General features: G+C 32.3%; 3 protein-coding genes and 1 long non-coding RNA gene across 14 annotated transcripts; 1 reads left to right on the top strand and 3 right to left on the bottom strand.

Moving 5' to 3' along the window:
• Nucleotides 1–4410: 4410 nt before the first annotated feature.
• LOC150037017 (uncharacterized) lies at nt 4411–6227 on the bottom strand. Its single transcript, XR_016528361.1, has 3 exons — nt 6104–6227; nt 5625–5749; nt 4411–4678 (listed from the first exon to the last, which is right to left on the bottom strand). It is a non-coding gene; the product is annotated as an uncharacterized LOC150037017 (long non-coding RNA).
• Nucleotides 6228–9181: 2954 nt separating this feature from the next.
• Nucleotides 9182–14330, bottom strand: LOC120072702 (internal alternative NAD(P)H-ubiquinone oxidoreductase A1, mitochondrial-like). 3 transcript variants are annotated; one of them, XM_039025157.2, is made up of 9 exons: nt 14143–14330; nt 12197–12843; nt 11305–11518; nt 11019–11179; nt 10857–10922; nt 10609–10772; nt 10275–10389; nt 9981–10160; nt 9182–9842 (listed from the first exon to the last, which is right to left on the bottom strand). In XM_039025157.2, exons 2-9 carry the CDS (start codon nt 12776–12778, stop codon nt 9687–9689), a joined length of 1638 nt encoding a protein of 545 aa, XP_038881085.1. In that variant the 5' UTR covers nt 12779–12843; nt 14143–14330; the 3' UTR covers nt 9182–9686. The 3 variants fall into 3 exon arrangements, with proteins under 3 accessions (XP_038881085.1, XP_038881087.1, XP_038881088.1); XM_039025159.2 differs by having other exon boundaries at nt 14151–14327; XM_039025160.2 differs by having other exon boundaries at nt 14169–14286.
• A 2226-nt stretch (nt 14331–16556) lies between these two features.
• On the bottom strand, nt 16557–20524 carry LOC120074257 (endonuclease 4-like). Of its 9 annotated transcripts, none has more exons than XM_039027320.2 (10): nt 20385–20524; nt 20187–20302; nt 19574–19772; nt 19007–19117; nt 18873–18928; nt 18330–18413; nt 18085–18177; nt 17885–17952; nt 17486–17559; nt 16557–16876 (listed from the first exon to the last, which is right to left on the bottom strand). In XM_039027320.2, the coding sequence occupies exons 2-10, from the start codon at nt 20298–20300 to the stop codon at nt 16758–16760; spliced, it is 918 nt and encodes a 305-aa protein (XP_038883248.2). In that variant the 5' UTR covers nt 20301–20302; nt 20385–20524; the 3' UTR covers nt 16557–16757. The 9 variants fall into 9 exon arrangements, with proteins under 9 accessions (XP_038883248.2, XP_038883252.2, XP_090167818.1 ...); XM_039027324.2 differs by having other exon boundaries at nt 19592–19772; XM_090311692.1 differs by having other exon boundaries at nt 19592–19772; nt 20187–20308; nt 20389–20521.
• Nucleotides 20525–23058: 2534 nt separating this feature from the next.
• Nucleotides 23059–24246, top strand: LOC150037016 (uncharacterized). The gene is made up of 4 exons (XM_090311850.1): nt 23059–23226; nt 23400–23424; nt 23529–23620; nt 24049–24246. The coding sequence occupies exons 1-4, from the start codon at nt 23059–23061 to the stop codon at nt 24244–24246; spliced, it is 483 nt and encodes a 160-aa protein (XP_090167976.1).
• The last annotated feature ends 1740 nt before the right edge of the window (nt 24247–25986 follow it).

Here is a 25986-nt window from a genome sequence, read left to right as displayed (position 1 = left end):
TTCAACACACATACTATTATAACCCTAATTTACACCTTAAATACAAACTATAATAATCCAACTAAAATAACCTAGGACTATAATATCAACTCCTGGCCTAAATGTTCTCTAAATTATTTGGAGCTGTGACAATATATTTATTGGAGGGTTGATTAAAAGTTCATCTTATCCTAGAAGGATTAGGATATAATTCTTTTTCATAATTCTAAATAAGTTGTGATTAAATCTGAGTAGCTCAATCACTATTTGACATTTTGACTTATTTAAATAAAAAATCTGTTTTATCTTAAACTTATTTATTTTTTTAATGATATTTCACGTATTTCGTCCCGTCTAAATTCACCCTAACATAATTAACTCATTGATTTTCTACTAAACTCTTACGTTTGAATTATTCTTCATAATTCAGCTTGCTTTCGCATCAAGTAATTTGAATTTGAAGCTGAATTCAAACTGACCTTATCCATAGATTTGGCAGATGACGTCACTGGCTCTACTAAAGAGAAAAGGTCAAATTTGTAATTAGGTAAAGTTCGATTGATTTTGATTTGGAAAAATTGACCAGAGAGCGGTGGGGTCAAAACTCAAAAGCTCATTCATCACAAAAGCAACGGCGAAACGAAAACCAAGACGCCATCGCCAGTTAGGCAGGGTCAAAATCGTCAACTCCTACAAGGGCATTTCCGTCATCTTGCATTCTAGTTTTGTGAGTTTTTTTCTTTATATATATAGGAATTCCGAACTAGTTCAAAGCATAGCAAAGCTTCTTCTTCTTCTTCTTCCTCTCTCTCACTAAATCAGAACTTTCAGCTGCACAGAGATGGCCGGCAACAGGATCAACGCGATCAACGGTGGAAATTTGTCGAGGAAATATTCTGACCGTCTGATTCCAAAACGGGGTCAGGTGAAAATGGCGATCATAGTGGGTATTGCCCATTCTGTGACTTCGATCTTCTCTCACGGCGGCCGGAAATGACTATGGTACCGAGAGAGCGAACGAGTTAATCGGGAGCGTTGAGTTGGTTTTTTTAAAAAAAATCGACGGTCCTGATTATCCGGTGTGAGCGGTTCAAATTTTATCGAACGTCACAGATAGACGCTGAGATCTTCCGAATTGTTAATTGAAAGATAAGGAAGAAACTGAGATGGCCTTTTTTTTTTCCATGGCGTCAAGCAATTTGTGTGTGTGTGAGATTTTCTTTCTTATTTTCTTTTTAATTTTTAAAGAAGTTGTTAATTAGAGGATTTATTATGTGAGGTGTCTGTAAATTAGCAGAATTGCTTAATTTACTGTAAAATATTAATATTCTTCTTGTTGATTTTGTACTCATCGCTTCTGTTGAATTATATAAATGTTTTATTTTTTCTGATTCCAATTGAAATTTTAGTTCAACTATTTAATTGAAAGAGATAATGATCATACGGAGTTATGAACTCATGATTATATTGTTTTTTTGACCACATAGAAGTGAAGGAAAATTCTACTCAAAATAAAGGAGGGGGGGGGAAGATGTTGGTCGAGGCTATAAATTATAGACTAATTGAATTTTGATTAGGTTGGTAATTAAATTCTTATTTGGTTTTAGTGTTCAAGTAGAAAAAAGAAATGTGCAATTCTCGTTTTTCTTTTTTCTTTTGATTATTGAATTGAGCAGGGTAACTGGTTAAATTAAATATTTGATTAAAAGTTTTAAGGTGGTTTAATAAACTATTAGTTTTTAGTTTTTTCAAACTAAGTATATAAATGCTATTTTGGCGCAAATTCATTAAATTTAGTTGAGAATTGAAATTAGAAAAAGTCATAAGAACATCGTAAATAAATGGTTCCCACATGATTTTTAACTCTCCATATGGTTTTTAAAAAGATATAAAATTGTCATGCGGTAGAACCTAAATTTTACCAATAGGACGGACTAAAATTCAAGATAAAATTATCAAATATAGACTTTGATGGGTAAAACTTTAGTTTAAACAAAGAATCAAAATGCACTAAAAATGATATTTTAATCTAGATAATGGTCCAAAAACTCCTTTTAAAGATTGAAAATGTCACGTGAAATTATAATGTTGTCATTGTTTTCTTATTTTTTTCTCTCTATTTTTTTTCCTTTTTTCTCTTTTTCTTTTTCCTCTTCCTTTCTTTCGACTTCTTTCGTTGCCTCGTCTTTTTCGACTTCTTTTTTGATGTGTCTTCTTTTTTTCCAGTACAGTAAGTTCACACGAGTAGTTTTGAAAAGAGCGATTGTTAATGTCAGGTATTTGATAAAATCCTATGAGGAAAAAAAAGAGCGAAATTGTGAGGAAAAGAAGAGCGAGATAGACGAGGGGAAAAAATGGATCTTTTATACATGCGAGCAATAAGGAGAACGAGACTACTTTTCTGTTTGTACATGAACATATTTTAGTAATTTTATTCCAATTTGACGTCAACAAAGAGTACATTTTGTTAAAAACTAAAATAATTTATATTTTTATTTAATTTTTGGATCATCCATCAGTTATACCTTTGAAGCAACAAAAATCAATGTAAAGTTATTGTTATAGAGAATATAAAGTTAACAGTGACAATATTACTCAGAAAACACTCAAAATAAATAAATAAATAAAAAGCCGTCACCAGATAAGAAAAATGGTAACAAAATGTCAAAATCCCAGAAAAGAGAAAAGGACAAAATCTCAGAAGATGGATGCGAATCTTTTTGGCCTTTTAACACAATCCAACACTCTGTCAAATAAATTTTAATAATAATATTGATAATATAATAATAATAGTTTTGAAAGGTGTGTGTTGGGTAGGCTCAGGCTCAGTGCATTGGATTCAATTCAGTCATGCCATTTTCAAATTCAATGTCTCCACTATTCCAAATTACAATTTTACCCTCTATTTATATTACAAAAACAAGGGGATTATAATTTTACTATTAACATTTGAGTTCTGTTACACTTCTTTAAAATTTTTTAAGTAAGTTTCACTATTTTCTATCACTATTAAAAGAGAATAAAAAATTTTATTTCATAATTATTTTAAATTAATTAATAGATATTAATATTAAATATTTGAAAGCGAGCATTACGTAAAAATTTTGATAAATATTTGATTTAGAAACCTATAGACTAAATTGAAATAAAACTCAAATCTGATAGTAAAATGATAACATTTTGAAACCTATGACTAAATTGAAATCAGATTCAAAATTTAAAGTCTAGAAGTGTAACGTTTTGAAATTTAGTGTACAAATGAAAAATAGACAAAAAGTCTAAAGACTAAAAAAAATATTTTTCTCCAAATATAATAATTTTATAGTTTCTAAAGATTAAATCTCCATAAATTTTGAAGTTTGTGTTTATTCATGTTCCTTAACTTTTAAAAACCTTTAATATGTTTCAAAACTTTCAATTTTGTTTACAGCTTCTAGAACTTTAAAATGACTAATAGAATTTTAAAGTTTTGATTTTGTGTTTAATGGATTCTTAACCTATTTGATATCTTTTAAATTCATAGCATAAAATTAAAAATTCAGAGTTTTATTTGATCTAACATTCAAATTTTATATTTTTAATGGATCAATTAATTTTTTAAAAGATAATTGAATATTCAATGATCTATTAAACATAAAATTGAAAGTTTAAAAATTTATAAGGACCTTTCTAAATCTAATGGATTAGATACAAAATTAAAAATTTAAAAGTTTATTAGTCATTTTTAAAATTTAATAGAAAATAATCTGTTAGTAAACTTGTAATTTAATTTTTCTATTTAAAAATATTTAAAAAGAAAGGGGTATGTTTGTTTAAAAGAAATGAAAGAGGTAGTTAAACAAATAAAAGTCATAAAATGAAACTAATAAATTTTTGGTTATTTAAAATTGGGCATACAGACAAATGTAAAAATATGCACTTGGTGGTATTAAGAATTCATAAATTGACATGAAATGCAATACAAATAGATAAGGATGATGTTGTGTGCATCATAAATTAAACCTAACTTGAATCAAACGTAACTTTCACCTTTCCTCACGTAAAACGACGTCGGATAAAGTATTAAAAACATCGAGATAGGTTATGCCAACTCATTTTTTTATGTCGACATAATCGTCATCGTATTGGAAAAGTTTCACCTGACGAAAACTATTTTTATCGACATTAGTACCATTTTTTGAGACGCAATTGTTTGCGTCGGCATATGTTTTTCCCAATAAAATACAATTTACATCGGGAAAAGCATATTCCTAAACAACAAACAATTTCAGTTCAATAGATAGATTTCTACCAATGTTTATTTGTATCCGCATAAGTTGTTTATAATTTTATATTTTTTTTTTTTGTAACAATTACATAACCAATTTTTTACTTCCTTAATACCTAATTATGCATAAACAAAAAATAATCTTCAAATAAATCAATTTGGGATAAATATAACAAAAGTAAGCTTATATATTTAAAAATAAGACTAATATTCAATATACAAGCTATAAAATTCTACAAATAAAAACTGTGTATACAAATAAATTTGAGGTTTTCTAGCTTCTTACAAATACCCTAAACCAAAATAAGTGAGATACTAAACCAAACTAAGTAATTATCTCATAAAATCTACTAACCAAACTAAGTAATCATCTCATAAAATCTTCTCACAATCTTAAAAAAAAAATGATCTTTAAGAATTTACATGAACAACCTGAAATAGAAAAACAAATATTATTAAAGATTTATTAAAATCAACGAAGAAAAATGCACAAAAAGATCTTAACAATCACACAAAGACTTAAACAAAATGTTTAAAATGGTTACGAGGAATGATCTCTCTCTCAAGTTACAAACACATCGTCAATGTTCATAATTAAAACATGGACACCGCAAACAACCATTTAACTATCTAAAAAGTGATTAAAATGGTTATAATTAAGACGTGAACCCCTCCCCCATGCTACAAGCATGTCGTAAATCCACTTAAACAAATAGATAAACACTCTTTAAACCTCCATAACTATCAGATCCTTACAAATAAGCCAGGAACTTGTTTCTTTAAATCCACAATTAGGCTTCAAGATAATCTAAAACATAATTACAACATATACATCCCCTCCCCTCCCAAGCTACGAATATGTCATAGTTTTACCTAAACACCATTTAAACCACAAAGTAGCAACAAATGCATAAAAATCATCAAAGTGAATCCCCCCAAAAAAAAAAAAAAAAAAATCCACTAAATTTCTTTCAAGGCAAAACCCGTCATTTTATAGTCCTAAAAGCATATAACTCAACTCTCGGATCCCAATGAATAAATCCAAGAATAAAGTTCCTTTAAAGTGCACAATTAGGATTCTAGATAATCTAAAAAACAATTACAATATATACATCCTCCCCTCCCCTCAAGCTATGAACGTGTTCTAGTTCTACCGAAACGCCATTTAAACCACAAATTGGCAACAAGTACACTAAAACACACATATTTAAAGTGACTACCATAACTGCAGGATAACCATAAAACAAACAAATGAAGTTCCTAAATCCGCTAAAATACTCATATTTGAAGTGCCTACCATAACTGCAGGATAGCCACACAACAACCAAATTAAGTTTCTAAATCCACTAACTAAGAAATGAAAGTTATCATAACGTACCTAGTTATTCGAAGGTCAATTTCCTTGTTTTTGTTGTGCAGCTAACTGTCTTGTGATTTCAGTCAATTAATCTTGAAAGCCCGAAACTATTGACTTCAATATGGCTAACCGAACATTCCTTAGATCTGAAGCAAATTCAAGAAACTCTCTATCAAAACATTTCTACCCTTTAGCATCAACTGGATGTCGCAACACACCAATTGGTTTCAACTTAAAGCATATTATTTTCATAAAAAAGAAAGATTAGACTATAATATTAACAAATGAATCTCATATACAAAATTAAACCAAAATACACAAATAATTCATCCTTCATTGTATCCATCAATATACAAACCAAAGATAGAAGAATGATTTCATTCATAAACAAATGAATATCCTAATTCTAATATGAAACAAAACCCTTTATCAGAATAATAACACTAACACAACCCATGAATAACATTTATTAGAAAAAAGTAAATAGAAGGAGAACCAACCAAAGCGTGTGGTGGTAGTGTGTGACGGCGTTGGGTGTTGGAATGGTGGCCGTTTGTGTAAAAAATGGAGGGGAAAGGGGAACTAATAAGGAAAGGAAGAGTAGGGGTGGGGGGGGGAAGGAAGAGTCCGGGGTGGGGAAGGAAAAGAGAAAGGAAGAGTGGGGGTGGGTAGTTTAGTTTGAATTATTCAAATTAAATAAAGAATTAATTGTGTAAGATACAATTAATATAATGTATATAGATACATTATATTATAAAGTTAAGTTTGGAGAAGATTCAAAATTATACTCTATAATTATAATATGAGAGAGAAATATTTGAATAAGATTCAAATATCATTAATATAAATGAGATTCATATTAAACCTATAGGTTATATGAGGGGATGTGATTTGAATATGATTAAAAAATATTAAATATCTGATATTTAATAGTTGATCAACTAAATGTTAGATAATTAAAATTATATATATATATATATATATATATATATATATATAAAATAGAGAACAACTCCTAGTATAGTGGTGGAGGGAGTCCTTTCATCTCGTCATGTTTATACCCAGAAAAAAGAGGAGAGTAGAGATAACCTTTACATAGAGCAAAATTTTATCTCTTAAGAATTGTTCTCTAAAAAATTCATTCGTCCCTACCAAAACAAGGAGATCTTATAGATCTACACATTAGAAGCTTCAATGATATGAGATTAATTAATTAAAGTAATCAACATTCATTAACTACATATCACTTCAATAAAAATCCACAGCTATACTATTCGTACTGTAGATATATTTCTATGTCCATGAATATAACCAATCAACAATTACTCGATCCTTCATGAATTGTCTATAACTACAGTTGAGTCAAATTACTGTTTTACCCCTATAGTTACATTTAACTTCTTAAGGACCACTAATTTCTCTAATGAACAAATAGTTCATAGTCCAACTACCTCCTAGTGAGAGAGAGACCTCATTGTTCAAGACTCGGAATCAGCTATTAAGGGAGCAATTCATGTACTTACCCTACCCTCAAGATGGGAAAGAGTGGATTTCATCTTATATAGTAATGTTCTCAGTTCCCTACTTGGACAAATCTCCAAAATGGAGGTATATTGAGTTGGCGAATCTGGCTACTTTCACTCATACAAATCAAAGGATTGCCCTCATAGACAGAAGCTCACAACTCATTCTGATTAAGGTCGAGTCACCTATGGTCATCCAATTGAAATGTTAATCAGGTGACAACATTATAAAAAGAGACTAATCATTTTGTGGTCTGATCTTGTAAAAACTCTTTGCATAGGATACCTCACTCACATGTCTCCATATGAATGATTAAGATCAAATCATTTATAACACTCTACAACTATTGTAATAATTATAAAGTAGTGCCAAATAACCTTAATTATATGACATTTTCAAAACAAATGGGTTATCGTCTTCGCTTCGCTTGAGCACAAGAGACACCAAATTTCTAACTCGATACTCTTAGAAGCCAAAATCAAATCAGTATCTCTGACAAAAATTCCTAGAATCTTGTCTTCATCCCATTGTCCATCATAAAACATCAACTACTAAATTACATTATTATGAAAGGTTGTTCAATAATTGTTTTTTTTTTTTTAATGAAAGAAATCGAGAAACAACCAACCAAAAATTACATCCTCATCTCTCATCATGGACAAGAGGGAGAATACAAGTATAAATGACATCTTTCAAGACAACGAACAATCTTAAGAGGATGCCAAAGCTGCAAGAGTATGAACAATTTTATTCTCCTATCTATGAATTTGATGAAAACAGGAGCTATTAATAGATTCCAATGCATCAAACTCTGTCTCTAGCAACGAGTTGATGTTGATCATTCACGCTAGATTGCAATTTGTTCAATAAATTCAATGAACAAAATTTATCCATTTCTCAAACTTCGTAGCATAAAATATCACTTTTTGAAATCACACGAAAAAAAACAAAACAAAGAAAACAAAAACTTACTCTTTCCTAAATTATTATAAAATTTTGAAATCACACATCGAGAAATTATAATGATCAAATTAAAATGCATATCCATTAAAAAATATTGAGAGTGAATAAAATCTTGAACCTCATCTCCCACAAAATAGCTTGATCTGAATTTTCTAAATTATTAATAATAAAACTTCTAGAAGTAATTTCTTGAAGTTGAAGCATGATCCACATATTTTATATCAATAAATGAATGGGACCTACAGTAAAATATTATATTAAAGATTACAAATTAAAAAAGAGTATATTCAATAAATAAAATACATGAACCTCCCCCACTCCAATTCCGCAACCACAATACCCCGGCGGCGGGGCCTCAGTTGTTACAATCAGTCACTGTATTATCACTAAAAATAAAATAAAGGATAAATTTTTTTTAAAAAAAAAATATTATATTATAAATAGGATAATTCAGAATTTAAATATTATATTATAAATAAAACCGCCGGCTGGTTATTGCCAGAAGAGGTGCCATGTGGTTCAGCTGAACCGAATAAAAAGCCACCGTGGCCCAGTAGGTGTGGGTCAGGAGAACTGCCACCTGGCCACTTTCTTTATTTTTCATTTTTTTATTAGAAGCAACTTGATTTTGAACACGTTTTTCATTTTAATTTCGTCAATGGATTCAAAAGCATCGAAGTCCACTTTCATTTTTTTTTTTTTTTTTTAATTACATGATTTGTCTTTGCCTTTATCTTGTTCCCCACGGTCGAATAGAATCCCATTCTCTTTTCCCAAAAATCAAAAACACCCTTCTCCTTTAAAAAAAGAAAAACTCCTCAAAATTATAAGCCAGAGCCCCTAAGGTGGAGAAATTGGTAATTTCACAAAATATAATATAAAATACAAAAGACAGCTGTTGTGCAAAAGCCAAGACCACCTTAAATTAAGTCCATAAGCAATTTTAAAGTAAAGTCCACAAGTAGTGTATAGCACCAAGTAACTTCTTCACCAAATTAAAGAGTAGGTGCTTATCTTTCTCTTCCAATAATTATTAAATTATAAATTTTGAATTGGCTATCTATATAAATCCACCCCATCTAGTCCATTTCAAGCATCCAAAACTTCAACAACAAAAAAAGGAGTTTTCTTTTACTTGCACTTAAGTCATCTCTCTAGAAAATGGGTGAAGAAGCTAAGATGATGAACAACATCGACGGTCACAGATTAGGAAGGAGAGTTTCTGGGCGTCTGATCCCAAAGAGAGGGCAAGTGAAGATGGGAATCATGGTGGGGTTGGCTCAAACTGTCACTTCCATCTTCTCTCACAGTCACAGTACTCGGCAACAACATTGTACATCTACATAGACACAAACATGGATAGCTTCGATGTAATTTTGAGGTTGTTGAAGAGATTAAGGTTGTAAATTTGTAGTGATATCAATATCAATTTGTTGCTTTTCAACTATTTCTTGCAATTCTTTCCAACTTTTCTACATGAATTTGGAGAAAAACACCAAAAATCAAAGAATCAAACTTGTCTAATTCTAAGAAATGTGCAACAAAAAAATAATAAGAAAAAGCAAAAATAAAAAAATTTCGTGGTTATTGGTGAGTTTAACCAATCCGGGAGTTGTCTCTGCCGAAAACAAGAGTGGTAGCCCAATTGACAGCCACATAAAACCTGTTTCTCCAGCTGATTACACGAGTCAGATATGCAGATCGCCATATGACCCAACTCAAGAAGCCCGCAAGTGATATGCCTCTTGCATCCTGTTAATACCCAAGCACCCACAAATCAAATCATCATCAACAAAGCATTAACCCCCAAGAAATTCAATTTCTACGTTCATTTTTGTGTGAAGTTGATGATATTTGAATCCATCAAGAATGGTTTTCATTTGTTTTTACCTTGGACTGGCGTAGATCGACAAGAGCCTTGTAACGACCGACTGATGCCATGCTTCCCAGATGTTTATACACAAAAGGGTCACCCAAAGGAATGTCTTTTGCACTCAAAGCCTTGCCTCCGTTCTGTTTTCCAATCCTATTGAACATTTCAACAAGATACTTTCCTTCCCTTTCTGCAACCTGTTTCAAACGGTTTTTGAAGATATTGGTATGGTATGGTTGTTTTAACTCAGAAATCCCATTAAGTTAGGTATGAAACAACTGTTATGAATATTGCAGCTCCTTGCTGCATACCTGAGCTAGAGCGGGAAGAACAGGTTTTCCTGTTTGTTCAAGAAAACCAGCGCAATCCCCAAGTGCAAAAACATCTTCCACGGAAGGAACTCGCATCCATCCATCCACACCAATCCTGTTTCACTCAACATTATAAGCTTTGACTGAAAACCATTGTAGATAGTAGGCCTTGAAGAGAATAGTGCTCTAACATCCACATATAAGCACGTGTCCTCGACAAGGATACATATATACATTTATTCATTTATATGCAAACTACTGTGTGCATGCTTCTTAGATAGAGTGGCCATGCTTCTTTAGAGCTGGTAGGAATGTCAGCTTATTCTAAATATACCTTCCACCAGGGGCCTTTGGAAGATCGACTGATCTCACAAATTCAGAGGGCCCAACGCCCGTAGACCAGACCAAGAGGCCGTATGGAACATCAGTACCATCACTGAGAACTATCCTCTCGGGAAGCACTTCCTTTACAACACCCCGCATCAGGCGAACGCCACACTGATTAGCAAAACAGAAAATTTTCTTTAACACACAGATTCTAAGCAGAAAACTTGTCAAAGTGTTTGATGCAGGCTGTACTACCTTGGTCAAGTGCTTTGTTGCATACGTTCGCAGCCCGAAGTCAAAAGAGGACAGAATCTCATTAGCCTGTTTAAAAAGGGAAGTGTCAAAACCAACACAAATGTTAAAGTTGCATATCTTCTTAGCAATGTTGAGTGGTCTGAAGTTGGAAATGAATGGCACCTCAATTAGTGTAACTTTAATGTCGTCTTTAATATGAGCATATCGATCTCGAACATCTCTCATAATGAAGTCGCTCAATTCACCGCTAAACTCAACGCCGGTCGGTCCACCTCCGATCACCACGCAGTGAAGAAGACGTTTCTTTTCTTCTTCTGATATACCTGCAGGATACAGCAGCATCTAAAGTTATAAATCATCAGATGTATGAATGATCAAATTCCATTGCCAAACAGATTTTCCATCTTTCTTTGCTGATTGCTTAGAGTGTCAGCATGGCCGAGCTAACCTGGTTTTTCAGAGAGCATTAGATTCAAAAGAAGCTTTTTCCTTATTTCTTGAGCATGATTTACTTCACGGAGGAAAGAGGCGTGTTCTTTCACTCCCTTGATACCGAAAGTCAAAGGCTCAGCTCCAACAGCAATCACAAGCTTATCATAAGCAACTCTAAATTGGTAAGGCTCATGAGGGCCTTCACCATAGTTAACAGTCTCACAGAACACCTGGTTAATGAATGAAAGAAACGATTATGTCTTTTCGGAGACGAAAGATGACAACACAGATGAATTCAGCATCAAGTGAACTGCTTTCTACTTTTATTTTAATTTTGAAAATACATAGTTTCCCACTCCTGAATTGGAATAGAAGTCATGTGCCCTTCCTAGAAGCAACTATTTCTGGTAGGGAATCCATTTTAGTTCTTTAAGCGGGTTGATTATCCATAACTCAGTAAAACAGATATTTTGTTCAGAGTTCAAACAAATTAGAAAGGTTTTCAAGTACAATAGATATTCGTAAAGGGAAAATTGCAAACACAACTTCTAAAATAGAGTGGTAGTTGCAATTACACTCTCAAACTTTCAACGGTAAAAATTGAGTCCACAAACTTATCCATGTGTTAAAATCAGATCCGTAAACTTACAATATACATAGAAATTAGACCCTCAAGTGATAAAAATTAAACCCTCAAACTTGTACAATAATTACAATTTCTATCATTATATAAGTTTGAGAGTTCAATTTTAACACTTGAGTTTGAGGGATCAAATTTTATAATTGAAAGTTTGAAGGTATAATTGCAATTACCACTATACTTTAGGATAGTTTGTAATTAATAAAATAATAGGAAGGCATATAAACTGATAGGAAAAGAAAATGAAGTGTCTACATGATTCACTAACCTCATGTTTATCTGTATCAACGCCAGTGCATGAAGCCAGATAAAAGTAAGAATTGGGATCCTTTGCCAATGCAGTTTGTATTCTACTGACAGGCTCAGCTACAGAGCGAAATTCCAAGGTTCCAACACAAGTTGAAGCCAAAAGAGGAGTAAATACCATATGATTTCTAGGTGATATGCAAACAACATCATAAACCTTTGTATCAAGTCCCTTGAGGAAACGGCATGCAGCCCAGCCAGTGCCAAGGACAACCACCCTTGGCTTTTCCCCTGGCTTGGTTGCTTCCAGTCCAGGCCAAAAAGATGGCTCATCACACTCTAAATCAGACTCCTCTACAACCCTTTCAGCTGATGGAAATTGGCGCTGTGGCGTTATACTTATTCCCCTGCTCCAAAAAGTCATGTGATTCACTCTTTCAATGTGAGGAAGGTTCAAGACATAGCCATTTGTAGTGGCAGTGTTGAATGATTGGATGAAGCTTTTATATGTTGATGATCCTTGGGAAAATGGATGGAGTGGTTGCTTATTGAATGTGCTTCCTGATCTTCTCAGTCCATTCTTGGCAATTCTTGATAAAGCCATCTTGACAACAAGATTTGATAATGCTTTTTCCTGTTCTATTGGAAGCCAAATTCTGTAATTCTAGTCTGTTGCAATTGAAAATAAATAAGAATGAGCAAATATCATGAGAGTCCCTTTGTCTAATTTATAGAAAGTAGATTTCACCACGACATGACAAGAAAACAAAAGACAACTTTACTCTGCTCATCAAATGGTGGCAGATACAAAGGGCAGTTTCTTACATGTCTAAATAACCAAGGAAAAAGACAACAAAAACTCCCATCATTTCAAGCATCATCAGTAACGAACTGCTTACATTTATTTTTCCTTTGGGAAACAAAACTCCTAACGATTGTAACCACCATTAGCGCAAAGACCAATTTAACTCCCTCTTTCTCTTGGTAGGTAGCATGTTTGGGAGTAGTTTTAAAATGCTTTTGAAATATTCAACATCAACCTCTCAAATACGTATAAAATCAGTTTAATGTTTGATTTTACATTTTTAATCGTGATTTTGATAAAACTAAAATTGATTTTGAATGATCAAAGGCACGGGAAGTGATTTTAACCATTTTAAATGTCTTGTTTTTCTACTTCATAAATGTATAATTCTTAGCGTCACTACATGTTAGAGAACTGACACTTGTGCATTTAAGGATGATTTATGGAATCTTTAATCTTAGACATTAGGATTACAATAATGATATACACGTATACAATTAAAGAATTGACTATTTTATTCAGCAAGGGCAATCAAATCTCTAGCAGCAGAAGTAATAGACCGCAACCAACTAAAGAGCATTTCTTATTTATTAATACTATACGTCTAGGGAAAAGGGGAAAGATTTTCTTGAGGCCATCGCTATTCCCTGGACAATAATGAAACATATATGCATCCAATGAAATCTGTATATGCAATGGAAGCATCTTCAAACATCATTAAAAACATAGATTTGGACCCTTGTCAAGATCCTGTATTCAAACTACTTCCCCATTAAAATTGATTTCTACTCGTTAGATGTTCTACAAATTTCTAAACCCACGAGAGAAACTTATGGGCAGCAATAACAACCCTTGACATTGGAAGGACATAAAGAAAAGAAAAGAAAAGGACAAAAATGTGAGAAGCATTATGACAAACACATGCAACCACATTACAACAGATCTACAAAAGAAACGTAACCCTTTCATACTTATACATTTCCATAATGAAATCATTCTATAACGACACAAAAAAGAAGGGGCAAAAAATAACATGTAATCTGTAAACCGTGGAAGAACAGGACAATCAATGGTGAAAAAAGTATCGAGAAAAAAAAATAATGGGTTACTCAGTTAAATGCAAATAAAATAAACAGGAAAGCAAAGGCAGGAAGAACACAAACAAGATCACTTTTTTTTCTCCTTTTACTTCTGATGGTGTTGTGATGGGAGCTTGAGCAAGGCGGCGAGCAAATCCCAGAAACGTGGAGATCCTTTTCAAGAAGAAACTGATTTGGGTTTTTTTTTTTTTTACTCTTCATATATGTAAAGGAAAGTATTCAAGGCCATGTGTTAAATGGATGCAAAAGACAAGGAGGGATAGGAACCGAAGGTCAAAATTCCGAGTACTTGGGGTGCAAGTAAGCAATTCTTGTGGGGGGAAAAATTTACATTATTGCTTCTTTTTTTTTTTTTTTTTTAATAAATTGATTTGCTTTGTCTCCGAATATTCCTTCATTTTTTTACATTATTGTTCTATAAATTGAAATTTGGGTGAATGGGAAGACAAGTTTAAGGACTTTCCTGGAAAGTATACTTAACAAAAAGACCGGCAGCCGCCACCTGGCACCTCCGGCTGCTTCTTTCACGGTTTCATGTTGTCAAAACCGTTCATTTTCTTTAAAATAGGACTTCAAATGTGTTTAGTAAATTTGTAATAAGTTACTCTTATTTCTCATAGTTTCTTAAGAATTAATTCAGCTATTTAAAAATAAGAAAAATTTTCACACTTATTAATAAACTTCTATCGGCGTCTATTCAGTTTTGATATTTATAGACTTCTATAATTTTCTATCAAAAACATTAAAATTTTACTATTTTGTATAAATAATTTTTCTTATTTTTCTATTTTTGAAAATTTTTATTTAAACAAAATAAAATAGTGTGATACAAAAATTAAAAGTTCAAAAGATATGTTGGATGGATTTGAAAGTTTTTAGGGTTTTTTTTTTTTTTTTTTACTTCAAACAAAATTATGCATTGATGGAAGCGTTAATATATTTTCTTTTTCTTCTTTTTTCTAAGACATCCAAAAAGTCAGTAGAACAAATATCACAAACTATAAGGATATAGAATTCAAACTATACACTTTTTTCTAGGATTTTTAAATAGAAACACAAAAAAGAAAAAGAAAAATACAAATACAAATACAAACAAACTTACAAATGGCAAAACAAAATTTAATCTTTGTTTGAATTTATTTCTCATATACGTAATACTTTACACACGAGACACGAGGGTAGTTTGACTTTGTAGGTCGTGGTCGTTGACCAGGAGAATGTTTAAGATGTGTTCTGTCATTGTCCTGCGTCCTATTTCCATGCTATTGCTAAGAATTTATTGACAGAACATAGAAAATACAATCTCCTTTTCTTTTAATCTCTAAATTTCGGGTCTAGTTTTTATATGAATTTTAAGTTTCAAAATCTTAAATTTTTAATTTTCTACATCTTGATTTCAATTTAAATCTTAAATTTCAAAATTATATATATTAATAAAATTTAAGTGTTTAACAAATATTTGTACTTTCAATTTATAGAATGTTATCTACTAAAAAGTGGCTAGACATATAAATTTAGATTTGATGTCTAATAAATTTGTTGATCTAAAAAAAACTCTTATTAGCGAATTAAAATTGGAGGAAAGATGAAGTGAGAAAATACTTAGTCTAATAGCTCAGAAGACTCTTATTAGACATTTTTCATTAAAAATGTAGTGAATTAAAATTGGAAGAAAGGCGAAGTGGGAAAATACTGAAAAGCATGTAACATAAAGAAAACTTGGCATTTGTTGGTCTCATAATTATGGGTAAATTGGGTTAACTTGGCTCTTCGAGAAGATATAAAATTCAAAAAATCAACAAGAACTTGCGTGTTAAATGAGTATTCTTCTTTCCCAACGTTTGATAATGCAAGAATAATGCGCATATGTCAGCTTCTTGCAAAGTAGCAATTCAAAGATGCCATCTTTACAATTACACACCACTGTTTTAACTACATTAAATAGACTAAAATTTGATTATTGGTGGACTGGTCTTTTGACCTTCAATTTTCAAATTCAAAAGCAATTAATTCCATTAAGACTGCTTGAAAATCATAATCGCCATAGAGTGCGCTGTCCAGGATGTTAGACTCAGATCTTTGAGTTTGACACTTTGTTATCTCCTATGAATCTCTCATAAAACTGGGTTTCTAGATTGAATGTGTGATGGTATGGGTTTGTCTTGAAGTGACAACACTCTTAGAGCTTCAAAATGAACCATACTTGCACTCTTGTTTTAAGTAGAAGCTGCAATGCACAAAAGTAAATGAGCACCCGACAAGAAATAACGAGGAAACAATGTGGTTAACAATTTTGCACTATTCAATGTAAGATACAAATTCAAGATGCTTTTGAAGTAGTCAAGTTGTATCGGCCTCAAACAATTTCATATTGTTGAACTCAACGATGCTCTACTTGGCCTGTAGACAGATATTGTTTAAAATTTAAGGACAGATTCTTAACATATGAGAAATTTGCCTTAATTGCAATCTTGAGCTTTTTGATCTCTAAAAGCAGTAAAGCAACAATCATATCATTCCTGAATATCATGTTCTTTTACAGTGACTGCTCTAGTTACAACTGACTCTCCTCATTTAGGGTTCTTTTGGAGTAATAGCAAATACCATAAATCAATTCATGTTCTTCAACCATTTTAATATCTTATTGAAGTTGATCTGATTTCTCCCGCTCATTGTCTTCAAACTTCAGCCACTTTCACTTCAGAAGCAAAGATACGGTTGAGGGTAGAAGCCAATCTTATGCCACTTTGTGCTAACCTCTTCTCGACGACTGGCAACCGGCTAAGAAAATAACTGTCTGCAACAAACAGGAATTTTTTTGCTTATTTGTGCACCACTGACTCTAAATTCTATAGATCCAAGGTGTAAAGAGCACAGAGAAAAAAACGAACTATTCTAGCATGTTCATATGCCTCGACAATGAAGAAAAAACTGAAGAGTTGAATTTCTGGAATGTCTTTTGAGCAGGAGCAACTATTAACAGATTAAGAGTTCAGATTTTTGCATCATATTGAAAGAACAGAAAGGAAGATTTACGAATGTACTTGTATTGGAGACATTCCTACGGATAGAGAGATGGGTTTTAAAATTTCTCGAGCAGAATATAGAAACTGGAAGATTTAACACAATCAACTCATCTGATCTTTATGACAGGCAAATGTGTATCTTTTTATGGCAAGGAAGGATTGCAAGTGCAACAACAAACCAAGTACCACCTAACCGATTTTGACATATAGAACCAATTCCCATAGGGCTACACCCTTTTCTTTCTTTCTTATCACCAGGATATCAAGGTCTCAAATTCTGCATTATGCTCATACCCACCTCCACCAATCCCCATTAAAAAGATCAGATCCCACCTACTTATTACCACAGCATTGAAAAGTTAACGTGATTGTGACCATACCTTCTAGTGTGCTTCCTGGAGTGGCGTTCTTGTATGCATATTTACATGCCAAGCTAATACTTTCAGAAGCATACCTGAAAATTAAGAGGCACCACAATAAATTTTTGTTATGCCTAGAACTTTATGGTAGGCAAATGAAGGTTACTATTCATCCTCTAAATGTTTTTCTCCCCTTCCAAATTCAGAAAAGGACATCATAAGTCTTGAGCAACATGTTATACTCCACTGCTTGGAGTCTTGAAGACATAACAAGGCAAGTCCATCTTTATCACAAGCATCATCTCACTTTCGTATACTGATCAGAGATGTTCGAATCATAGCAGAGGAACAATTCAAATATATGATTTAACATTAGCATCTCACCAGACATGGATAAGGGAGAAGAATATAAACACTCACGGGTTAGGACAAGCTGTGTGGTTCAGTGTGCAATTTCTCCAAGCTGAGACATCATTATACCATTCGTCCTTCAGAAATTTAAAAAGATGATGCCATAAGGAAAAATAACTACAAGTAAAAACTACAAAAAACAAGCTGTTCCACTCCTATCGTAAATGGTACACAAGGACATAAAAGTAGAAAGAGGAGGCATATAATACCGAAATGTTGTTTTGAATCGCTTGAATCATTAGCGTAAGGTTTGAATGGTAGAATGTCTTCAAGGCAGACTCGATGATCATGTTATCCCAGACCTAAAGCAAAACTATTTATTTTTTATAGACAAAACTATTCCAATACCAGATGAATAAAAAACCACAACATTCTGCAGAATGTCATGGGATTTCCAAGCTTGGCAGGGTACTCGTGGTGTGGGAGGGATTTGAAATCTCTAGGTGACACTTACATGATGGAGATTAGTCTTTCTACGGTACCAACGGACTGTTATTGAATTACCTCCTAGATCTCCAACAAAACCGACATGCAGAGGCTGCCATTGAATAACGGTAAAGTCAGATGCAAAGAGATAAAATCATTGATTATCCCACTCTTTTTCGAAAAATAAAATAAAGGAGACATTATTATTAGTAATATGTGGTTAGGGGTAAATTTTGCATCTATTTAAGGGTGCAAAGAACAATATCCAGGCACAAGCAACCAGCACCATTGAAGAATTTCAAAAAGCATTATATTATGGAATTTTAGTGCTGTAAAAGGAAAAGGTGAAAGTCCATTAATGGAGGCTATAATGTATGCATGTAATCAATACACAAACCTGCTTAAGAAATCTTATTTAAAAAGGATGAGGGGCATGAACAGCCCATTGATGAAAATGAACTTTCAACAACATTCAGAGCACTAAATTTTGCAGTTACACCAATTTCATGAATCTAGCACTTCACATTTTTCATTTATCTCTGCCTTTTAGTGTAAATCTGTAGAAGCAAACCTGATGGACATCTCCGATAAAATGGGACAAGAACATAAGAGCCTCTGTTAAGTTATCTGAAAATATCATGTGAATAAAAATGACATTTGTTCAAAAAGTGTATAGACACAAGATTAGTCATCTAAGATGCTTACATCTAATTTCTGAAGTCATCTCTTTGTAAGCTGATTCGAGTTGCATAGTATAGTTGTAAATTGCTGCAGTCACACATCTACCCTTATGTCCATGAGTGTCATGACAGTCTCCTATCAAGAAGCAGAGAATACTGTTACACAAGCAAACATCATCAAAATATAACTTTCAAGTTTCAAGTATTGAAAATTAGTTATTAGAGCTAAATATTGGTACCTTGTTGAACGAATGGAATCAAAACCCAGTTGAATTTAATAACAGTCATATATGACATATCCAAAATGACACACTTTCATTAAACTCAACCGAATTGCAGAATGAGTTTGTTTCAGTCAAAATCTTAGAGTAGGAAGACATTGATTTTACAGTACTATATATCCAAATCAGATAGATCATGGTGACATTAACCATATAACATTAGAGGACATGAACTATGAAATTTCTCAGTCTCAGACGTGTTCTTCTGGTTCAACAATGAATTTGATTTTAAAGCTCATGAACACAATGACAACAAGCATTACATCAAAGAGTTATACGGCATGATAGACTACAAGAGAAATTGAAAATACCATAAAGCTTAAGCTTACTCGAGCAATTATAATTACAAAAGAAATCGGGCGTGTCAACGTAGTGTAAGGCGCTACTCCAGCGATAATGAGCTTTTCGTCGAATTTCATCAGGCCAGGAGCATACAGCCGCAAGATCACCCTCAGCAGAAGCTGGAAGCAATTCTTTGACCGTGGATAGAGTATCTTCAGTGAAATATCCCTAAACCAAAGGAAGTGATATCAGATTTTGGCTTCAACAAAATTTGTACAGGATATAATGGTTGAAATCATAATCATAGAGTGATATGTCATAATCAGCTGCAAAATAACTGACCGCAAGAAAGTTCTAGCTTACTGAGATGCTCAATTTTTTCAGTTTTTATGCAAAAAATCCAAATGGGTCCAAATGTTTTTCTAATAGCAAACCAAATCTCACAGGACCCCTCTCTCCTTTGCCATGTTTGTTTAAAATTGAATCCTGGCCTATGGTATCACAACTACGAGAGGAACACTTTCAAGAACTCAAGATCCAAATCCCATCAATTATAATCCTTCCGTATTAACCTTTCATTACACCGAAAAGCTGGACAAAATTAAACGCAATTGATGCTTAAAATGACTCGAATATGCTTACCTCCGCTATCTTGCAAATTACATAGTGACCTTCCTTTCCCCAGCCGAGGATTCCAGGTAAAAGTAGCAGAAAAACGAAAGCATTCGCAGTCCAGCAAAGTTGAGACTGGCCCATGTCTGCTCCTAACAACAAAATAAGATAGTGAACACAATGGAACTAGAAATCAACTCTTCGCAGCGATAGCAGCTCCGACTTCACCTACTTGACCGCCGGCTCTGAAGCTTGTCTGCAAAATTAAACCAGCTTCGCTTCTCGTTTTTCGACGCTTGCCTCTCACCCAATCAGAGGTTACGAACGTTAGAATCTAAAAAAAAAAAAAAAAAGACAGTTAAATTAACAACTGATTTTCCCATCATTTTTTATTATTATTATTTGTAGAGATTCTTTTTTTAAAAAAAAAAATTACGAATGATCAATTCACAAAGATTTTTATGATTAATGATCCGACTTTTACAAACGTATGAAATCTAACATTCTGCATAACGTATTGTCGAATTTGTTTATCGGAATCCTAACGCGATGTCCATCACAATTGGGATAAAAATTTTCAGTCGTCTTTTCCTCATATTTCTTTATTGTGTTTTTGGGTGAACTTGTATCATGATAGAGATAGTCATCGTGATAGGACTACACATGACCATCTCCAATGCGATACCTTATATTAAATGTGTACAATTTGTTGTGTTTTCCCCATTTTTCTCAGTGTTTTTCCAAGAATTTTTTTTTTTTAATCGTGATAGATATGACCATCGCGTTGAGCCTACGATAGACATAGTCATTCCTAATGCGATATGTTTGTGATAGTGTCTATAACATTAACAAAAGATCAGATTTCATACGTTTTTTAGAGGCGGGTCATTAATCATAAAAGGTGCTTGTAAAAAAGTCGTCAGTATAAAAATTTCTTATTTAGGTTTAAAGTATAATGGCATAGAATTGGAAATGTCCTGTGTTTTAAATCTCTCTATTCTTATGATTTGAAATATGTATATATATAGATATAGATATATATATATGTATGGCTTTTTCTTACCTTTCATTTTAAAAATTGGATGAGTTTTGTCTTTTGGCCCACGATCGTTTATCTATACTATAAATTTTAATAAATAAAAAAATCAATTCATTAAATTTTCTATTCATCGAACTAACTTTTCATTGATGTATTTTTTTCATCGAGATCAAATTTAATTTGCGATGTCATTTTCTTGTTCCCAAATGGTCTTCTTCAATTCTTTTAGGTTTATGCTCTACTCCGAGTCAAGATCTACACACATAGGACAAATGCCCCAACAGCATGTCTTTTTGCTTCGATTTTTTTTTTCAATTTACTTCATGTCTTCAACCAAATATTCGACCAACGTATTCATCATATTACTCAATTGGTTAAAAATTTTCCGTCAATGCTATTTATAAATTGAATATTATATCCTCACTATACTTTTTTCTTAAAAAAATTGAAAGCTAAAGACCCAAATTGATATAACCAAACAAGTTTAAAGTCAATAGGGTCCACCCCCCCCCCCCCCCCCCCCCCCCCCCAAATTTGAAACACTCTCCAAGTGTTATTTTAAACTATTTTTTTTTATCAAAAGAGTTTAAACAAAAATAACTTTTAAAAAAGATTCTATAGTCAATCTGAACTAATTCTTAATCTTTATGGGTAAGAATTTATTTTAGTCTTGTATGTCTTATCCATTAAACTATGTTACGTGCATACAAAATTAACATGTGTGGATAGGGTAGAAACTCAGACTTTTGACTTGGTTAAAGATATATATCTAGATAAACTATGCTTGTGTTGACATATAATCAGATTTATGTCAAAAAAAAAAAAAAAAAAAAGTCCTGATTTATTAGATATTATAGAGTTTAAAAATATATAAAACTAAAAGTAGAGTCACCTCTAAGTCTCTTTTATATGTGGACAAGTTTAAAGAGAGCTATGGTGATGGATCCTCTTCACGTTAGGTTCTATCAGTGCCAATCATTGTCGAGCAAGTTCCTCCTCAAAAATCAGTGATGTCATTTATTTGGGATGTTGCATGGTTATAGACTATTGACACAAGAGGATTCGATTAAGTGGTGAGGAACATCATGTCAATATCATTACGACAATCAATCAATAATCAACATTTCTCTATTATCTTATTAAAAACAAAGGTGATCGAGATGAGTTTGAGATCGATTGATTCCATCGATTCTTCTATCTTCATTGAATCTCATTGTTTAGGGATTAAATCAAATTAATGAAAACCAACTGATGTGAAGATTATTATAATGGAAGATTATTATAATGGAGATTTTGTGGGTAGCTTCTTTAGTAAATATGCAATCATTGAGAGATGACTAGTGAAGTGTATCTCTCAACTTGTTCATAATATTTATAGTCTTTCAAATCTTGCTAATTTCCTTGTATTTTTTTTTCAAAAAAAATATATCTTTTTAAAAAAGAAATTAAATTAACCAATAACAAATTAGATACAAAGAAGTTCCACAAATAGAAATAGAATAGAGGATACTCATCTTCTTGCACTGTTCTCGAATTATTTTGGACCTTTTATCACAAAACTTCTTGCTTGATTCATTGTTAAATTATTACTGTAAGGCCAAAGTTTAAGTTGAGATATCAACACTTTTAATATCTTGTTAAGGATACTATTTTTTAGTGGGGCGAGAGGTATTGCATAATGCATGGGAATTGTTTTGAATAAGCTTTGTGTAATTTTGTAAAGCCTGTTTCTTCTGTAAATGTTCAAAACCCTTTTATCAAAGATGATTTAACGTTCTTTAATGATCTTTTTCGGGTAGGGAACAATTCCTAATATACTATATGCATTAAGGAAATTACATTACTAGCATCTGCAGCACAGGCATGTGCTATTCTTGCTGGAGGCGGATATGGCTACCCCAGCTGGGCAATTACTTCCCCATTCCACCTGGTGTTTCATTGAAGGATGCTGCTAGTCTTCCGGAGGTGGCTTGCACCGTTTGGTCGGCTGTGTTTATGACAAGTCGATTATCGAGAGGAGAGACATTGTTGGTATGGATTAGTATTAATTTACTGGGGGAGATACAAGAAGACTGAAAAGGGTGATGAGACAAAGGGAAGAATGTTACTCTAGGAGATATGTTGACAAACTTGGAGTTAGTTATAATCACAATTGAATTCATTTATGTATTGCCATCATGAATGAAAAGGTATTCAAATTTCAGGTTCATGGACGCTCAAGTGGAATTGGTACTTTTGCCATTCAGATAGCTAAATACCAAGGGGCAAGCAATTACTTTGGTCTTTTATTGGTTCCTGAGTTTGTCCTGATGTTTTTGAATCTTCGTCGCCAGGTAGTGAAGAGAAATTAGCTGTCCCGCTGCTAGATTTTCAAAGTTTGTTTGCGAAACGCCTTACTGTGCAGGGTATGATCATTTTAAATGAGGTTTGTTGATATAAATTGCAGTCTGAACGTCCATTCAAAGATGATCTGATTCATTCCACCCAAATCAGAAACTCATTCTACCGTTTAGAAATTTTAGGAGTTCAAATTAGTTAAAAGTATACAAATGTCAAATACATATATTGAAGATGTTATAGCAATCAATATATCATTATCTTTGTTGTACTATGTCTGTGCTTCTAAGATTTTATACCATGTCTGTGCTTCTAACATGATTAAGATACTACTTAAATAAGCATCCGTATACACGGAAGTGTTTTCCTTCCGATGCAACCATCCACAATAGTACGATGTTGTCCACTTTGGACATAAATCCTCATGGTCTTGCTTTTGGTTTCACTTAAAAGGTCTTGTACCAATGAAGATAATTATACTTACTTATATACCCACCACATGTATCATGTACGCAGCAGCTGGCTTGCAAAACCGGTCTCCTGAAAACAAAACAGTCATTTGTAAGTGAGGTTGAGAAGATAGTTTGGCCAGTCATTGCAGCAGGCAAGGTAAAGCTTGTGATCTTTAAGTATCCTCCATTGTCAGGAGCAGCAGAAGCCCGCAAGCTAATGGAGAGCAGAAAGCATATTGGAAAGATACTGCCGATTCCATGATGGACAGTGCTTTGGCAATATATTGTGTTGTGTGGGTGTGTTTTCTTGTCATTTGCAAGGTTATTCAACTGGATACCTAACATAGGCCTTCCAAATTTGGCAGTAATAAATTGTATATTGTTTTGTGACTTTGTAGTTACTTTTACATCTCCGATCGGTGGGCGGAGGACTGCACCGGTAAGGCGATGGGATGAGGGAGAAGACTAATTTGAACCGTGAAGGTTAGTTCATAATTCAGTTTAAGAAGTTTCAGAAAAAGTTCAAAACTAGTGAGAAGATTCGAACGCAACTAGCAAAGTACTAAGTTTAAAATAAGTAAAGTTTGTAACGAGACACAACCATGTTGTTCCATATGGCTTGGCTCCAAAGGATAGTTACAATCTCCTTTAAGAAAAATTTCTCTCTTTTTTTACACTATACATTTATCTTTGTAAATATGTAAATATTAGTGGATTCATAATACTAGAAATTTCCCCCAGTTTGCAAGCTTTTCTCATATAAACAATGGCCAAGTAGAGTTAACAACTGATTTTTCTATTATTTAATGCATAAATATATGTTTTACTTCTTACCTTTTTTGCAATATTTTTTACCCTAAACATATCAATTTGTATCAATTTTAATCTAAAAAAATTAATTTTATTTAATTACACATCAAACTTATATCTGTGTTACACTTGTAATCTTCAATTTTAACTTTTAAAAATTTTTGCTCCAAATATCGTTTAAAAAAAAGTTTTATTATGCATTCAATAAATTATAAAACATAAGTATGATATGAAATTGACAAAATTTTAGAGAAAAACGACATTAGAGCAAGTTATGATATTTGGTAAATTTGTAAATACTTATTTAATTTGTATGTTTTTTCAATTCATTTTTGTGTAAAACTTAGTTGGTTGAAATTAATGAATATATAGAGATTTTTAAATGGTTTTATGTTAAATTTAATAGGTGAATTAACTGAAATTGAAATGCAGATAAAAATTACATCAATTATTTAATTTTATGGTTTAATTTAATCAAAATTGAAAATTTAGGATCTGAGAGTCAAATATAGGTTTTTTTCTTTTCTTTTCTTTTTTTTTTCAATTAAATCTCCATTGCTTAGGATTTATTTTATAAATTGGTCAAAGGTTATGATGTCCTAATAAAGCTACCCACTAACAGCCCATTTGGTTTGAGGGCATTGAAGATTTGCTCATGTTTGTTTGAAAATAATGAAATTTATTTTTAGGAAAAGAATTTTCCCATTTCACTTAATAAGGGAGGCCTTTTCTATCCCCTTGAAAAGAAGAAGAAAAAAAAATAGAAGCTTTTGTTACATCATTTGGTTTCTCCTCCTCTTTTTCTTTATTGTTTTCTTAATTTCTTTTTTAAATTTGTTATTTTTCATTTCCTCGTCATCTGTTATTTTCTACACCCATTTCTTCAATTTCTTCTCTATTTATTAAAATATATTAAAATTAAAATTATTAATGTTGAACTAAATTAATTAAAAAAATAATTAAATATTAAATTATAATTAATACGACTTTCATTAAATATATTAATGGGTTAGTTTAACTATATATATTACTCAATTTTCAAGTTATTATTGATTTTTAATTAAAGAAATTATTTCAAATGATATAGCAAAATTTTAAAACTATCAATGAGTGTCTATCAATATCTATATCAGCGTCTATCATTGATAGTTCTAAAATTTTGCTATATTTTGTAAATATTTTAGTTCAATTT

The sequence above is a fragment of the Benincasa hispida genome, chromosome 3, assembly GCF_027475165.1.
Source record: "Benincasa hispida cultivar pf3 chromosome 3, pf3_genome.v1.1, whole genome shotgun sequence".
Classification (NCBI taxonomy): Eukaryota; Viridiplantae; Streptophyta; class Magnoliopsida; order Cucurbitales; family Cucurbitaceae; genus Benincasa; species Benincasa hispida.
This window is presented reverse-complemented; position numbering and strand designations above follow the sequence as displayed.

What these genes read in the sequence shown, in the direction of transcription:
- LOC120072702 (XM_039025157.2), bottom strand. Translation starts at nt 12,778, where the DNA reads ATGGCTTTATCAAGAATTGCCAAGAATGGACTGAGAAGATCAGGAAGC. An exon ending in CAACAAAGCACTTGACCAAG is followed by an intron (nt 10,773 to 10,856) that starts GTAGTACAGCCT and finishes TTTGCTAATCAG; the next exon opens with TGTGGCGTTCGCCTGATGCG. An exon ending in TTCTTCCCGCTCTAGCTCAG is followed by an intron (nt 10,161 to 10,274) that starts GTATGCAGCAAG and finishes CGTTTGAAACAG; the next exon opens with GTTGCAGAAAGGGAAGGAAA.
- LOC120074257 (XM_039027320.2), bottom strand. Translation starts at nt 20,300, where the DNA reads ATGGGCCAGTCTCAACTTTGCTGGACTGCGAATGCTTTCGTTTTTCTG. An exon ending in CGATTCAAAACAACATTTCG is followed by an intron (nt 17,953 to 18,084) that starts GTATTATATGCC and finishes AAATTTCTGAAG; the next exon opens with GACGAATGGTATAATGATGT. An exon ending in CACACAGCTTGTCCTAACCC is followed by an intron (nt 17,560 to 17,884) that starts GTGAGTGTTTAT and finishes CTTAATTTTCAG; the next exon opens with GTATGCTTCTGAAAGTATTA.
- LOC150037016 (XM_090311850.1), top strand. Translation starts at nt 23,059, where the DNA reads ATGTGCTATTCTTGCTGGAGGCGGATATGGCTACCCCAGCTGGGCAAT. An exon ending in TGGACGCTCAAGTGGAATTG is followed by an intron (nt 23,425 to 23,528) that starts GTACTTTTGCCA and finishes CTTCGTCGCCAG; the next exon opens with GTAGTGAAGAGAAATTAGCT. An exon ending in GTATGATCATTTTAAATGAG is followed by an intron (nt 23,621 to 24,048) that starts GTTTGTTGATAT and finishes TCATGTACGCAG; the next exon opens with CAGCTGGCTTGCAAAACCGG.